Source organism: Sebastes umbrosus, chromosome 1 (assembly GCF_015220745.1).
Source record: "Sebastes umbrosus isolate fSebUmb1 chromosome 1, fSebUmb1.pri, whole genome shotgun sequence".
Classification (NCBI taxonomy): domain Eukaryota; kingdom Metazoa; phylum Chordata; class Actinopteri; order Perciformes; family Sebastidae; genus Sebastes; species Sebastes umbrosus.
The window spans coordinates 37,789,267-37,806,604 of NC_051269.1; the positions used below are offsets into that span (position 1 = coordinate 37,789,267).

The 17,338-nt window shown below is 36.5% G+C and overlaps 1 protein-coding gene across 2 annotated transcripts; it reads left to right on the top strand.

Annotated features, from left to right (window-relative positions):
• Positions 1–1,220: 1,220 nt before the first annotated feature.
• Positions 1,221–12,692, top strand: tfe3b (transcription factor binding to IGHM enhancer 3b). Of its 2 annotated transcripts, none has more exons than XM_037771239.1 (9): positions 1,221–1,495; positions 5,473–5,698; positions 6,470–6,694; positions 7,196–7,291; positions 8,069–8,180; positions 8,296–8,352; positions 8,778–8,856; positions 9,041–9,188; positions 10,996–12,692. In XM_037771239.1, exons 2-9 carry the CDS (start codon positions 5,507–5,509, stop codon positions 11,413–11,415), a joined length of 1,329 nt encoding a protein of 442 aa, XP_037627167.1. In that variant the 5' UTR covers positions 1,221–1,495; positions 5,473–5,506; the 3' UTR covers positions 11,416–12,692. The 2 variants fall into 2 exon arrangements, with proteins under 2 accessions (XP_037627167.1, XP_037627158.1); XM_037771230.1 differs by having other exon boundaries at positions 1,227–1,495; positions 9,023–9,188.
• The last annotated feature ends 4,646 nt before the right edge of the window (positions 12,693–17,338 follow it).

A 17,338-nucleotide genomic window follows, 5' to 3' on the forward strand; every position in this document is an offset into this window, starting at 1 on the left:
TATATAAATACTACAGTGTTTATCTATATAAATACTACAGTGTTTATGTTATTTTATAAATACTAGTGTGTTTATCTATATAAATACTACAGTGTGTTTATCTATATAAATACTACAGTGTTTATGTTATTTTATAAATAACTACAGTGTGTTTATCTATATAAATACTACAGTGTTTATGTTATTTTATAAATACTACAGTGTTTATGTTATTTTATAAATACCAGTGTTTATGTTATTTTATAAATACTACAGTGTTTATGTTATTTTATAAATACTACAGTGTTTATGTTATTTTATAAATACTACAGTGTTTATCTATATAAATACTACAGTGTTTATATTATTTTATAAATACTACAGTGTGTTTATCTATATAAATACTACAGTGTTTATGTTATTTTGTAAATACTACAGTGTTTATGTTATTTTATAAATACTACATTGTGTTTATCTATATAAATACTACAGTGTTTATGTTATTTTATAAATACTACAGTGTTTATGTTATTTTATAAATACTACAGTGTTTATCTATATAAATACTACAGTGTTTATATTATTTTATAAATACTACAGTGTGTTTATCTATATAAATACTACAGTGTTTATGTTATTTTGTAAATACTACAGTGTTTATGTTATTTTATAAATACTACATTGTGTTTATCTATATAAATACTACAGTGTGTTTATCTATATAAATACTACAGTGTTTATGTTATTTTGTAAATACTACAGTGTTTATGTTATTTTATAAATACTACAGTGTTTATCTATATAAATACTACAGTGTTTATATTATTTTATAAATACTACAGTGTGTTTATCTATATAAATACTACAGTGTTTATGTTATTTTGTAAATACTACAGTGTTTATGTTATTTTATAAATACTACATTGTGTTTATCTATATAAATACTACAGTGTGTTTATCTATATAAATACTACAGTGTTTATGTTATTTTATAAATACTACAGTGTTTATGTTATATTATAAATACTACAGTGTTTATGTTATTTTGTAAATACTACAGTGTTTATGTTATTTTATAATTACTACAGTGTTTATGTTATTTTGTAAATACTACAGTGTTTATGTTATTTTATAAATACTACAGTGTTTATGTTATTTTATAAATACTACAGTGTTTATGTTATTTTGTAAATACTACAGTGTTTATGTTATTTTATAAATACTACAGTGTGTTTATCTATATAATTACTACAGTGTTTATGTTATTTTGTAAATACTACAGTGTTTATGTTATTTTGTACCTCAGGTATGTTGCAACCTCTTAACCAACCACATCCGGGTCATTACTGTGTGATGACCTCAGCCCGTCGGCCCAGATAAACAACCCTGTTCAGCCTGGTCCTACCGCGACGGCTAACGACCGTTACCGACGAGCCGAGACTCTAACGATGGCAAAGAAACCGGAGGACACCGGAGATTTATGGCTTTGATTACGTTAAACACATCTAATCCAACAGTACGTCTTGAATCTTTCCTCTAATATGAGCTAGTTAGCATGAAGTTAGCTGTTTTGGGGGGAAGCTAACGGATGCTAGTTAGCTTAGCTTAGCTTAGCTTAACTGCTACTTCCTATTTTTACTTCCCTGACAGCAGCTGCTGAAACACGACTGATCAACCACAGCTAACTCCTCCAGCTGGTGACTAGTCACTGAAGTAAAGCTTCAGCCTTGTAAATACTAGCTAGACCAGGGGTCAGCAACCTTTACTATCAACAGAGACATTTAGTCAAAATAAAAACAAAAACATTCTGGAGCTGCAAAGCGTTTGATCATTGTGATGAAGGTAACACAGTTTATAGTCTAAGTATATAGTATATAAGTCTAATGCGGTGAGGGCCACATGCAAATGTGCGACAGAGTTTTAGGGCCACATTGAGGGGAAAAACATCTGAGATTTCAAGAATAAAGTCATAATATTACGAGAAAAAAAAGTCCAAATATAACCTGAATCAAGTCAGAAGTTTACGAGAAAAAAGTTGTAATATTACAAGAATAAAGTCGTAATTTAACGAGAAAAAAGTCGTAATATTACAAGAATAAAGTCGTAATTTAACAAGAAAAAAGTCGTAATTTAACGAGAAAAAGTCGTAATATTACGAGAATAAAGTCATAACTTTACGAGAAAAAAAGTAATATTACGAGAATAAGGTCATAACTTTACAAGAAAAAAAGACGTAATATTACAAGAATAAAGTCATAATTTTACGAAAATAGTCATATTACGAGAAAAAAGTTGTAATATGAGAATAAAGTTATAATATTACGAGAATAAAGTCAACTTTACTAGAAAAACAGTCGTAATATTACGAGAATAAAGTCATATTACGAGAAAAAAGTAATATTACGAGAGAAAAAAGTAATAATATTACGAGAATAAAGCCATAACTTTACGTGAAAAAAAGAAAATAACTCTACTCTAACTCTAAATTACTACTTTATAATATTGACTTTATTCTCATAATACTACGACTTTTTTTCTCATAAACTTGTGATTTTATTTTCATAATATTACAACTTATTTTCTCATGAATTTATGACTTTTTTCTCCTCATATTATGACTTTATTCTCGAAATATCAGATTTATTTATTTTTGTTTCCTTAATGTGGCCCTAATACCCCGTCCTACTGTCGTACCATAGACCTACAACAATGATAGATGAAAATGTAAACAATAAACAGTTATTCATTTCCACTTTTAAAGATCCACAGGGAGCCACTGGAGAGGAGCTAAAGAGCCGCATGTGTCTCTGGAGCTGCAGGTTGCAGACCCCTGATCTAGTTTTAGCATTAGCTAGCTGAGTTGGGCCCGTTAGCAGCACTGAGCTGTCAAGTGAACTCTGCCATCATGACGCCAGATTATAGCTCACTAAAAATAGAGATTGCGAAAACTGCTTAAAGTAAGCTGGCTAGCCATGTTATGTATATCACTGAACTCACAATTCTACCCCTACATTAATACAGCATGGAGTAATTCAGCTTTATTGTATTCACTATATGGTATGTTGTGATTCTGCTTGGGGACATAAATAACGGCTCCTTCAGCCTGTGTCAACTTGTTTTCACATAAGCTAACTGACCCACAGGAGGAAACAATACTCACAGACAAGTTATGTGCACTCTCTCTTGTACACAACTTGTAATGACTTGTTTTGAATTGTGTGCCTGCATTTGTTGTGGAAACGTAGTGAGTCAGTGCTTTAATTAATTTTCCTCAGAGAGGGTGAATATGATGAAAAGTCCTCGTGTGTAAAGTCTGAAATCCGTGAGGAGTAAAGTAACTAATCCAGCTCTTAGTGAGATCCTGAAGAGGTCTTTATGAGTCCACACCACCTCAGAGGAAGGCAAAGAAAGAGAGACACTTACTTAATTCATACCTGTGTTACACAGAACATGGATAGATAGATAGATAGATAGATAGATAGATAGGTAGATAGATGTACTTTATTGATCCCAAATTGGGAAATTTGTGTGTTACAGCACCAGACAATGCACAGCAACAGTAAATACACAATACATATACATATCAACACTAGAGATTATATCTATAGCATACACAATGTATTGAATATATTAGAATACAATATAAATATACCAGACTACTGCAACTAGCTTAGAAAATATAAAATATGAACATAGAATAACAATAACATACTATATACAATAGCAAAGTGTGCAATGACAAACTATACATTAGCAAAGTGTGCAAGTTACAATTTTTATTTTAAAATTAAATTAAATGACATAGTTAACCAATGTGCACAATCCACATGTGCAAGATTATTACAGGACTAAAACAGAATAGAGTGTGGTTGAAACAGAAACTATAAAGCTGAGAGTGAGGTGTTACTGCTTTAGGCAGGAAATATTTCCTGTATCAGTCCTTGATACAGTGAAGCTGAATCAGTCCGTTAGAGAAAGAGCTCCGCCGTCTGTCCAGTAGGTGGTGGAGAGGGTGGTCAGGATAATCCATGATGGATAACAGTCTGTTCGTTGTCCTCATCTCCACCACAACGTCAAAAGTGTAAAATGTTACCCCGCTGTACCTGTGCAATAATGTGACAGAAAGCCATGCAGAAAACATACAAAATTATTAAACATAAATGTATCTTAATATATTTAAGATATATATTCACATAACTCTAAAAGAAAAGCAAAAGATAGGTATAGTGGGGTCACATTGTCAGTGTTGCTGACTCTCTGCACTCACAGGTTTCGGTGGTTATAGATTTTTGTGTAACACCGGGAAAAGGGAGGACTGATATTGGCCCTGATGTGATCAAGTTGATTGAAAAAGACAGTAGGATTTTTTCACAATCAGTACAGTACGTGGAGAGGGCTTTACAAGCTGATTGATGGTGTTGAGCAAGATTGATTGATTGTGCAGGTTAGCAGAGAATAGAGAAATAATGATCTGATTTGTCCAGATTATATCATAAGCCTTTAATTGGTACTTAACAACTTATTTTCGAACTTTTATTAAGAAAATACAAAATTTCCAATGGAAATGATGTAGATACCAACGGTGGAAGTAACATCTGGATAGGCCTCCAACGCTTCATCACTAGAACAGAAAACTTTTGTGGATGATTATAAGGTTTGAGCTGTATAATAACTACGGTATGAAAAGTGGTCTTTTTTTGCTCTTCGTACAACGTCAATAACTCTTACTGTAGCATTTATATGCGGTGCGTTTACATTGCAGTCAGTACAGGATAGATGGCTCACAAATGACACACAGAAATCAAAAAAGGTGTACTTTCTGCACGCTAAACGCCTTGCGCATTATCGTGGAATTTAACCGGGAGACCAGCGTTCGAGACCGTTGTTGACCATTGTTTTGTTTTGTAAGTTACAACGTTTGTCACGTGTTTTTTATTGACATTTGTGACATGTTTTCCATATCTGTTATGTTGTTTCTGTACGGGTTTGATTTAGTTTACGTACTTAGTTTAAGCCCAGCCATGACGTTTTTCCAAAACCTAACTAAGTGGATTTCTTGCCTATACCTAACTGCGGATGTTTGCGTGGCGTACAAATGACACACGAAAAGGCTAAAATGCATACTCATGACACGCAGAATGTCTATTTAATGTTGGTCACGCACCTCTACACACGGCAAACAGCGATATCCCTCTGAGAATAACTAATAATAATTCATGTTGAATATGAATAATGTATAATGTTGTGGGACTATTCCTTATTTCACAGGCTATTTGGGGATTTATACTTTATTATTACATACTTACATACAAAATAAATCAAAATTAAGCATTCGAAAACTGATTTGGAGGTCGATTACCATGGCAATAGTCGCAGCTTCGTAGCAATCGGGTCAGACTCAGCCCTAATAATAACACAATAACATTACATACTTTGAAAGACTACTGGTATTACCTATTGATAATGCTCCTTTGTTCTGTGTTTGTTTTCCAACTCCATCCCTAGATCTTGATCGCTCTCTTCAGCCATGTCGTCTCGTGTGTTGCTGCGGCAGCAGCTGATGCGAGAACAAGCCCAGGAGCAGGAGAGACGCGAGGCCCAGCAGCAGGCCTCTGCCTCTCAGCTCCGGGCCTCTGACTCCACTCCTGCCATCTCTGTCACACTGCCCCCAAATGCTGCCCGGCCTCCTCCAGCACAGGTGCCTGTGGAGGTGCTGAAAGTAAGAGCGTCCTGTTTGTTTGCTCATTAATTGTGTTCTTTATTTAGTGAAGTCTGCATATCTCAGAACTAGGGCTGTCATTTTATCGAAATATTTAATCACTATCAATTGCAAATGAATTGCACGTATTTATCAGTTCAAAATGTACCTTAAAGGGAGATTTGTCAAGTATTTAATACTTTTATCAACATGGGAGTGAGCAAATATGCTGCTTAATGCAAACGTATGTATATATTTATTATTGGAAATCAATTAACAACCAAAAACAATGAAATATTGTCCACAAACCCTCACAGGTACTGCATTTAGCATAAGAAATATGCTCAAATCATAGCTGACTTGACTATAACTTGCCCAAAACTGCATGTGATTATCATAAAGTGGGCATGTAAAGGGGAGACTCGTGGGTACCCATAGAACCCATTGTCATTCACATATCTTGAGGTCAGAGGTCAAGGGACACCTTTGAAAATGGCCCTGCCAGTTTTTCCTCACCAAAATTTAGCGTAAGTTTGGAGCGTTATTTAGCCTCCTTCACGACAAGCTAGTATGACATGGTTGGTACCGATGGATTCCTTAGGTTTTTCTAGTTTGATTTGATACCAGTATCTTCACTCAAGCTTTAAGCTACAACCTAAAAATCGCAAGTTACATTAATCCGTTAAAGAAATTAGTGGTGTTAAAACAAAATTGCGTTAACACGTTATTATCGCATTAACTTTGGAAGCCCTACACAGAGCTTTAACCCTTAACACCTCTTTAAATGTTCAGGTACAGACCCACTTGGAGAACCCCACCAAGTACCACATCCAGCAGGCCCAGAGGCAGCAGGTGAAGCAGTACCTCTCCACCACTCTGGGCAACAACGCGGTTACACAGACCATGGGTCTGTCCCCTGTGCCACAGTCCAGTTCTGCCCCTGAAGCTGCTCATACGGCCAGCAGTGCCCCCAACAGTCCTATGGCTCTTCTCAACATCGGCTCCAACAAGGAGGAAGTATGTGAAATTCCTGTTTTGATACCAGTATTTTAACTTCTCTTGTGTGGGTTTGGTTTGCTGGCACAGCAGGTTGCACAACCTTGTCAATTAGTTGCCTTTCTGCAGAATTACAGTGCAATTTTGAAGAAGTTAAATGTCTAACCTTCTGCTCACTTTGTAGCTTAATTACTTTTTGTTTGCTCTGCAGTGATGTGTTCGAAGGTCCCACTGCACTGATGCATGCCTTATGTCATCATACCCTTGTTAGCCTGTTGTCACAATAAGATGTTAAATACTGCACCTACAATTTAACCATGCCAGCACTTCTCTTGCACACACCCCTCTCTTTGAAATCAGGCCTCTTTAGTTAAATTGGTTTAAATGTTCAGCCTTAACAGAGCATACTTAAAGACTGTTTTAGATTACAAAGCACACTATGTTAATTACTCTGACACATTAAACCCTGAGGACTTTACTGACTTAGTACCGCCTGTGTTTTCTCTCATCTGCTTTATCTAGATTGACGACGTGATCGACGACATCATTAGTCTTGAATCCAGTTTTAATGACGACATCATTTCGTTGATTGACTCAGGTCTTCAGTTGCCCAGCACGGTACGAAGAACAATGTATTTATTTAACCATGAATACTTCCTTTTAACAGTTTCCTCTACAGTTCACTGGTTCTTCTTTCAATGTAAAGTGATAGGATAACACTGTGGGTTTCAGGTCTATCCCACTAGCTTTTCATACCCAAAGTGTTTTTTCTGTGAATGGACGGTCTCTTTTATGTGAGGAATTCTGAAGTCGTAGGAGTCAATATATACTTTTGGCACTCAGTTACTATTCGTCACAAAAGTGCTGCCTGGGCGGGGTAAAGGTATCAGAGGATACAAGACAGGGAGAAGTGAGACAGAGTGGATTGTACTCATAAAATAGTACATTGTAGCTGCCAGGTTAACAACTAAGTGGTCAGATAGAAAGAAAGAGCTTGCAAACATTTTTGCCGCAAAACAAAAAATGAGGATTATGGTGATGCTGTTGGAAGAAAAGAAAAAGAAGCACAGTGAGGTAAATGTTTTTATGATTTTTGAAATAGCACTAGTAGGTATTGTTGTCCAGCTTTAATATGCAAGAATGGAATATTAAATGGTTGGATTTTGTGCTTTATCCTTAAACAGCATAGGTTGATTAAAATGTATTTTTAAAATGTAGTTGTTATACCTGTGATTGCTCTGTGCAACATGTGGTAGAATTTATCTGAATCTATGAATTTTGTTGTTTTTAACTTTCTAAGCAGGGATGGGGAAGACCTACTTTTTACATATGTGCTTCTAGGTTTATGGTCATCAGTGAACATTTATAACATATATATTTTTCTTTTTCCTGTAGCTCCCAGGGAATCTGTTGGATATTTACAATAGCCCTGGAATGGCAGCAACTACTCTCACTGTCAGCAACTCCTGTCCTGCTGACCTTCCAAAAGTTAAAAGGGAAATTACTGGTAAATAACTTTTATAAACATGTCTTGACTTTTTTAGTGTTCAGGAGATTTTTTTTTTTTTTTTTAAGTTTAATGTTAGTTTAGTTGTATGTTACATTATGACTTTGTCTTTCAGATGCAGATGTCAAAGCAATAATGAAAGAAAGGCAGAAGAAAGACAACCATAACCTCAGTGAGTCCAGCTTTATTTCAACCATTTTGAGCACTGTGTTGAATGTGAATGCCGTAACATGTTGTTGCTGTATCGAAGTTGTGAAAAGTGTGCTTATATTCACATGAATGTCCTGAATATAAAATTACTAAGTGACTAAGGATTTAGTCAGTCGGAGTTTTACAGGTTTAATGCATGCACATGGAAATAATCTAGGGTTTTGAGTTTACCAGAGGTTTTCATTAGTCCCCCCATTTCAGGAAACGTGACATAGAGTGCCTTGATTCAAAATCATAATATCCCACTCCAGGTGATATGCTCTGTTGCCTGTTTGATCTTTTTAACTGTAACATGTCCATGTATATCAAACAATGCTTGCTTAGTTATTGTTGAAGGTAAACTTAAGTTCTTTCCCTTTCTGCCTTGTCGTTCTTGCTCGTCTACAGTTGAGAGGAGGCGGAGATTCAACATCAATGACCGTATAAAGGAGCTGGGTACTCTAATCCCCAAGTCAAATGAACAACCGTAAGTGCAGTCTGATTTTTCAGGATGTAAATTTTCGATTACGAAATTATAGTATTTGTTTTTTAAGAATTGAGTCCCTGCAACTGTTGTATAGTAAAAATCTTTTTTTTTTCTCTTTTTGTTGTGTTTTTTTTTTCTTCACTGCCTCTACAATATACGTTTACTGACATCACAATGATATCAGCGAAATGCGCTGGAACAAAGGCACCATACTGAAAGCCTCAGTAGACTACATCAGGAAGTTGCAGAAGGAGCAACAGAGAGCCAAGGATATCGATATGCGTCAGAAAAAGCTGGAGCATGCAAACCACAGTCTAATGATACGCATCCAGGTGAGCATTTGTCAGCCAGAGGGCGGCATATCCAAGACTTGAAATACAGCAGCTATGCATCGCTTGACTAGTTGTGGTAGTTTTGGACCACTAGTGGCACTCCACAGTGATGAGTAGATCCCCACATTGCTTGTTTCTCGTACTTGACTACATGCAACCCATGGGCCTAATTGATACACGTTTCTGCAGACTACAGAGATGAAAAAAGTGAATGTGTGGTGGGAATCTGTGTTCCGTTTCAAAGATTAATTTTTCCTGAGTTGTTATTGCTAAAGTTAGCATGAAGCATGCAAGCCTGTCTCCATGCAGACTTTACATATTTTGAACCTAATTAATATTTGGCAGTAAAAATTATTTTAGGACATTTTTACTTAACATCTCATCTGTTGATAGCTTGACCTGCAGGTCTTTTGTGTTGGTAAACTGATCTGAAATTTTCCTCAAAAACTAGTCATGTCTTATTGAATGAGAGGAGCTGTATGATAGTCATGCAATCCCACATATGGACAGTTCACAATAATGCACCATAAAGCAGCGGCGTGCCAATGTAGAAGGAATAAAAGGAGATCGCTAGCCAATGAAAACTGTTCTTAAAAATGTAGAATAATAAAACCACATTTGTTTTCCAGAAAAAGTACACTATGCAAGATCTGTGTTAGTGGCATGTAGGGCTGCACAATTACGGCCAAAAAGATAAATAAAATTATTTTAATCAATATTGTGGACCTGATTATTATCACATTTAAATAAATAGAGCACTGCTTTCACTTCCATGTTGTGCTACATTCCTGCTAATGTACAAATCTTTGCATCAAAATAAGACCTTATTAATGAATCTCCTCGAAGCAATTGTGCCCTAACTTTTTAAAATTAAATTCCAAAATTAAATCAGCAGAGCACTGCTTTCACTTTCACTTTCACTACATTCCTGCTAATTAACAAGTATTTGCATCAAAATAAGAAGGAATGACAGTAACAGCTCCCCAAAAGTGAAGCCAAAACATCTCGATCGCCCCCCCTGGTGGCTGGCTAGTTAGTTTAGGGAGCGCTTGATTTGATATGCAGCAGAGCTTTCTGTGAGCGGAGCACACATTTTAAGCGTCAATATCGCAGTCGATCATGTTCATTTAATTGTGGGAAGCCAAAATCGTGATTGCGATTAATATTCGATTAATTATGCAGCCCTAGTGGCACGGCCTAATGACAGTAAAGCTTAACAATCAGCCCCAAATGTGGTGATGTTTCAGTCCAAGGAATGTGCAATTTACTTTCATTAGTTCTCGACATTGTCTTGGTTAATCCCTCGCTGCCACTTTGGATCACCAAAGTTTCAGCGTTATCAAGTGGTGTTATTGTAGAAAAGACAACCGGATCGCTTTCCGTTTTCCTCAGAGCGTTGCAACTACCATCAACTCAGGACACACTGCATTTTGTTGTCCATAGTTACTTCGGTTGTTCCACCATCCCTCATTTGGGAATAGTAACTGCAAAGAACTTATATTGATACTCTTTGGTAACTTTGGGGATAGCTACCGATAGCTACCAGGGAAAACAAAAGCACCATCCTATATAGGCATCCATATAGGGAGCCAGTTTAAATGTCAATGGTGTCATTATTCTACATTATTATTATTATTGTGCAATCAACGTTTACTTCATAAGGATGAGTTGAAGCAAAAAACTTGTCTATTGCCACTTTAAGGTATTGTTTATTGTAGGGAAATGACGTGCAAAATGCATAAACAGTAATAATATTTTCAGTCGTTCCAGGACAACTGAATGTAAAATGTGCTGCTGTTCTTTTCAGGAACTGGAAATGCAGGCGCGGCTCCACGGCTTGAGCCCTGATCCCTCTCTGCTCCATCAGCAGCAGGTCCCACAGAGCATCCCCTCTCTGCCTCCCGGTGCAGAAGGAGTCTCCTCCCAAAACCTCCTCAGTCTGGGCGTCGGGCAGCCTCTGCCAGCCTCCTTCCTGTCCCCGCCCTCCTCGGACTCTCCTGCTGGAGTCACTATCAGCAGCCCTCTGGACCTGGGCAGCCTGAGCTTCGCCGAGCTAGACGACGTCTCCGCCTCAGCACTCTACACTGACGTGGGCTTGGGAGACATTCTTATGGACGACGGGTGCACACTTTCTCCAGATAGGATGCCGCTCTTTTCTCCTTTGTCACCAGGTGCCTCTAAAACCAGCAGTCGCAGGAGCAGCCTTGAAATGGACGAGGACTTGTGATGACCTCAGAGACTGTCTGTAGGGACAAGAATGTCAGGAAGTGCAGTCTATCCTTAAATAAGTCTATTTATAGGACTGTAGAATCGAACTTAGAAGAGCAACAATAGCTAACGTTAAGATCAAAACTAACAGGAGAAAGTACGTTCTTCTTTATTTTATTCTTGCCATACAGACCGAATTATTATTGTTCCAGTTTGGAGCTGGTCAGATGATCATGTCTGGGTTTATAAATGCAATCTTATTACAAATAAAATATTGTATAATAGGGGCATGGACTTAGCATTAAGAGAGAATACATTCTTAAATAGTTTTTAAGATTTTCTTCAGAGATTTAAGAGGGATATAAAGTTTGCTTGAATTTATTATGTGCTCATTTTTAGGGAAGAAAGCTGTGAGGTTTCTTTTTCACAACGACACTGGCATAACAAACTGATTAAGAGATGCCAACATACAGTATATTTTGTTTTTTTTCAACTGACTGGAATCAGGGTTTGTTAATAGCAGTCGCATGCTCATCCATGTTGGGTTGTTTCACCAGCAGCAGCAGAAGGGATCTTTGTAAGGTGAATTGGCACATTGTGAAATATTTACTGCATATTGTATATAAGAATATTTTATTTTGAGCAATTTTATTGCACCTTATTTTATGGCAGTCTATGCATTTTATGAGAGCTTTTTGTCTGTTTTTATTACTATCACACACAGTGGACAGCTAATGCCCAGTTTGCATGTATTTGTAATAAAAAAAGCAATGGAAAATCACTTGCTGCTGCAGCTAGTTAGCCAAAGCAGGACTTCTTCCAGAGTAGCTACAAATTACAAATCAGCATTTTATTTTTTGAATATATTCACTCAGTCAGAAATGCAAGACAGTATGAGAACAATTTTATCTTTTTACAATAGTACTGTAGCTCATTACATTAGTTCTTTTGATACCTGAATAATAGTTTGATAAGTAGTTTCTCCTGACTAATATCTGTGTTGTCAGTGATTGTTTGTCTCTGTTAACCTCGGCGGTCACTGAGTGATTTTACTGGTTAGCATGTTCTACCAAGATTGTGGCTTTTTTTTTTTTTTGACGATCAAAAGTGATGTATCCAGTAATGCATTATTGCTCATTGTAGTATGAATTCAGAGGGCGTTGACCTTCTTTTAAACCAACCACTAGCCTCACGTCTGTAATGATAAGGTATAACTGTTTGTTGTGTGAAAACCTGCAATGCAAATTATTATTCAATAAAATAGCCACAAAGTTTAGAAAGGCATTTAATTTGTCAGATGCTTAACGCGACCTTATGTACAGTTAATGAATGTGTGTTTGAAAAAGTACCTGCATAAGTGTAGTTGTTTTGGGGTTTTTTTTAACACTGATGCACTGTTTGTTTTTTTCCTCCAACACAACCTATAAGTTATTTGATATACATTTTAAACTGCTCAGAAGCCAAAAACATCTTTACTTTTTGGTGGTTTGATGGTTACAGTGATTTTAAGTTGTCCTCTCCTCGTTACTCAGAACTTGTGTACTTTTTTTTCAGCTAAAAGCAGCTTTACTCCATAGCTCAGTGCTAATAATTGCATTGCTGCACCCGATTTAACTGTTATAAGGCCAATAAATAGCCGTTTATCAGTCGCTATAAGCACCATGGACTTGGGTCATTACACCTACTACGTTGTAAAAATGAAAGTGATACTTAAAAGCAGCACGTTCTAACATGTAAAACTGAATGAAACCTCACAAAAAGACTTCTTTAGAATTAAGCTAAAAAAAACAGTTAGGTTTAGGCAATACAACTACAACTTCTTTAGGTTTAGACAACAAAACTACCAACTTCTTTAGGTTTAGGCAAAAAAACTACAACTTCTTTCGGTATAGACAACAAAACCACCAACTTCTTTAGGATTAGGCAACAAAACTACCTATTTATTAATGTTTAGGCTAAAGAAAAAACAAGTTTTAGCAATAAAACTACCAACTTCTTTAGGTTTAGGCAAAAAAACCTACAACTTTATTAGGTTTAGGCAATAAAACTACAACTTCTTTAGGTTTAATCAACAAAACTACAACTTCTTTAGGTTTAGGCAAAAAAAAACGTAGTTAAGTTTGGGGAAAAACATTGTGTTTTGAGTTAAAATAACTACGAACAAAAAGACCGCTACACATTGTTGATTTCACACGGGATGTGAATTCCAGTCTCCTGGGTGATAATCTTGCGTTTTGTGTCCCATCCATCGACTCCGACCTCCACCGTTTATGGAGTTTCATGCTGTCTGTACTACAGCGCTTGACTTCCGCTTCTGCTCCTGTCATAATTACTACGGTCACTAAAGGTCGCTGTTGTCTTCTTTTATACCTTCTTTCGGTGATCTACCATGTGAATATATGACAAAACCTACTAGTAGGTGTAGTAGGCCCGTATTGACCCACATCTATGGGGCTTATAGCGACTGATAAGGCCTATTTAATAGCCTGACTATAAGATTAAGTACCAATGGTCAGCTTTTTCCACTCATACTCTCCACAATATTAACCACGTCTTACCCTGACATATTTGATTGCTAACATTGACTGTTGACCATAAACAGGTAGCATCTGTGTCTTGTCCCTACAAGTTGGCTTTCGGAAGATTTTAACAAATAAATGATTCCCATTGGCTCGTGTCCGGATGTGGTTATTTTACTCGCAGCCCATATTAGTGGTAAAGCATCTGAGAGATCTCCATGGCGAGGTCCAGGCACTCTGTGGCCTGAAGGCAGATGTCGCAGGCGGAACACTCGCACAGGAAGCGTTGAACGCCCAGACACCCGCAGAGGTCACAGCGGTGGGTGACGTCCAGGAGAGGCTGCAGGGTGGCCGCGGGCTCGCAGCCGCACAGCGATGAGCACAGCGACGAGCACAGCCACCAAACACACTCGTTACACCCTCTCATCATGGCCAGTAAGCAGTCCAGTGGGTGACAGAAGAGGCAGGCCATAAGGATCGCAGCACAGAGGTCTCGGGGAAGGAAACGAGGAACGCTTCAATTCAAGGAAAAAGCATTTAAAGATAAAGAAGGAATAAACAACAGTTTTGTGTCCTTACCGTCACCAGCTGGCTCAGTGTGGACTGTAGTGGTTTTGAGGCTTTCTCGACTCTTGCTGATGGATGTGAATGACTGACTCACTTCATAGACGGTGCAGGCCTCCATAGAGGACGGCAGCAGGGCACATAGAGGCTTCGGCTGCTCCACAGAGGACGGGCTGCAGATGGATACTGTTCTGGTCACTCCACCTTTTGGGGTTTTATGTAAATTGGTGTCTGCACCAGACATAAAAATGAACAAACAAATCATTAAAAAATGCTTTTAGAGGAACTAGCTATTAATATTGAATTCATATATAGATTAAAGGTACCTATTACTTTTGGGAATACATTCACAGAGATGTCAGCTGAAGATAATTCAGTGTCCTCGGTTGAGATCTGCTCGGAAAGACTGGCAACTTCGGTCAAAGATACTGTAAGAAAAGAAAGTTCAACTTTTCTAAGCAACTGCAATTCATCAGTGAATTCATTACGGTAAACCCTGTTCTCTGTAAACATACCTGTTGGACCTGCGATAGAGTTGTCAGGTATGATGGGCAACTTTGAAGCAGTGGTTAGTGAGTCGTTGATCTTTGGTTTGCTGTCACTTCCGTCATCCATCTTTTCATTCACATCTGTAGAATCCAGTTTGGCATCCATCGTGGCATCCAAAAATAAATATTTCACCTGCTTCAAGCTCTTGAGAAAATGAAAGACAACCAACCAGGCAGAGGTGGAAGAAGTACTCAGATCTTTTGCGTCAGTAAAAGTAGCAATACTACAGTGTAAAAATACTCAGTTACAAGTAAAAGTCCTGCATTCACCCATTTCAGAATATTATATATTATATTATATTATTGGATTATAATTATTGATGTATTAATATGTTCATCACTTTAATGTTGCAGCTGGTAAAGGTGGAGCTCATTTTAATTACTTTATATACGGCTATGTAGCTCAATCTACAATAATACATCATAGTTTGATGATTATTTTTTATTAATAATCTAAATATGCAAAGTAACTTGTAACTAAAGCTGCCAAATAGTGGGATTAAAAGTAAAATATTTACCTCTGAGATGTAGTGGAGTAGCAGTATAAAATAGCATAAAATTAAAATACTCAAATAGAGTACAAGTCCCTCAAAGTTGTACTTAAGTACAGTACTTGAGTAAATGTACTTAGTTACATTTCACCACTGCAACCAGGGATTAAAAAAATAGAATAGTGAACCGAGAAGATTATAATATAGAATTTGTATAACTAATTACTAATCATTTTTTGTAAAGATTTGTTTTATTGAAAAACAGATGGTGCTTAATTTACTGTGCAATATGTTAGATATATAAAGTTTTCCATTTGTGCATAAAAAATATTGATTTAAAAGAAAGAAAGAGGGAAAAAATACGTGTGTACAGATACATGTAAATGTATTCCAACATTCAAGTTAAATAATAGTTATAATATATTAAACAGACAAACAAATACAACAGCAAAAACAGACAGAAAACAAACAAAACATGCGTATTAATATACAAATACAGAGTGAACGCTCCAAAGCAGTAAATTAAGAACTATAATTTAAATTCACTCACAGATCATGTGTAATGCTTTAATTTGACATCTTTTCTCTTCTTAAACTGAAATAATGTACTTAATTATAATATATTGAATGTAGAACTGAACCTCATGGTTCTCTAAAGAGACCACAGAGCCAGAGTCAGATTTATAGCTGAGGTTTCGTAGCCGTTAGTGATGAGTGGACATCTTGGAAATAGCAGAGAAGTTAATCTATTATTAATCACCCTTTTGGAAACATTTATAATGTAGATGAAAGGCAGCACAGGGGTATCCTGACAGCTATATGAGAATGTGAGATCTTGATTTTGCTTTCATTAATAATTCATGTCTTCAAGTAATACTTACCTTGTATGACATTTTGACAGTTTTAATTGCAGATAAAACACAGGAAAACAACTGTATTCTGGCTATCTGAAGTATTTTATTAACTATTTGTTATAGTTTAAGAAATATTTTTGAAGTATGATCAGTTATTGAGGATATAAAGGATGTAAAAAGAGGTTAATGTAGTATTTTGTCAAATTGAATGAGTCAAATGAATATTATTTACATTCTGATGAATGGCATCGATAGCGACAGTCATTAAATCTTTAACTGTGCTTCTAAATACATTGAAGATACATGTGATTGTATGTGATTCATTACTGTCATGTGCAGGAATCCACAAAGTCTACTGTGTTTATTTCTCATTATTGCTCTCTGTATGATAGGAATTTTGTAAGAAATATATTGTACTCACTTTTCATGACATATTTTAGAAGTAGGCGATCCAGGATGCAGCATTAATATCACAGATACATCCCTCAGTGTCAGCTGTCAGCAGTGGAGGTTTAACTGCATCACAGAGGCTCTTTCATAGCCTCTCTCTCTCTCTCTCTCTGTGTGTGTGTGTGTGTGTGTGTGTCTGGTAAGTAGGCATAGGTAATAGTAGCATCTAATGTAAGCATTAAAGGTCTTATTGATTACTACATTTTTATGTAGACAAATATTTTTTTTTTTTAAATGATACATCTACAGAGCCTTTAGAAAGGTGCCGAATAAAAATATAGTTTTTTCCTGAAAAATTATTATGATTGTGGATTAATTTTTTTAATTTTGGCGGGTCCAAAATTAATGTTTTGCTTATCGCGGTGGAATATATCTGACATTCGATTCCCACTTCTAACAAGGCTTGTGAGCCAATAGTAAAACATCACGTGGTATCTCTGGGTCGTCAGCAAGTGTATAGAAGCAAAGAGACAAAGCTGGCTGCCGCCATTTCAGACTGAAAACGCTTATATGATT

Excerpts from the sequence above, each read along its gene's own strand:
- tfe3b (XM_037771230.1), top strand. The coding sequence starts at position 5,507 with ATGTCGTCTCGTGTGTTGCTGCGGCAGCAGCTGATGCGAGAACAAGCC. Across the intron at positions 7,292-8,068 it reads GTCTTCAGTTGCCCAGCACG|CTCCCAGGGAATCTGTTGGA; the intron begins GTACGAAGAACA and ends TTTTTCCTGTAG. Across the intron at positions 8,857-9,022 it reads CCCAAGTCAAATGAACAACC|ACATCACAATGATATCAGCG; the intron begins GTAAGTGCAGTC and ends ATACGTTTACTG.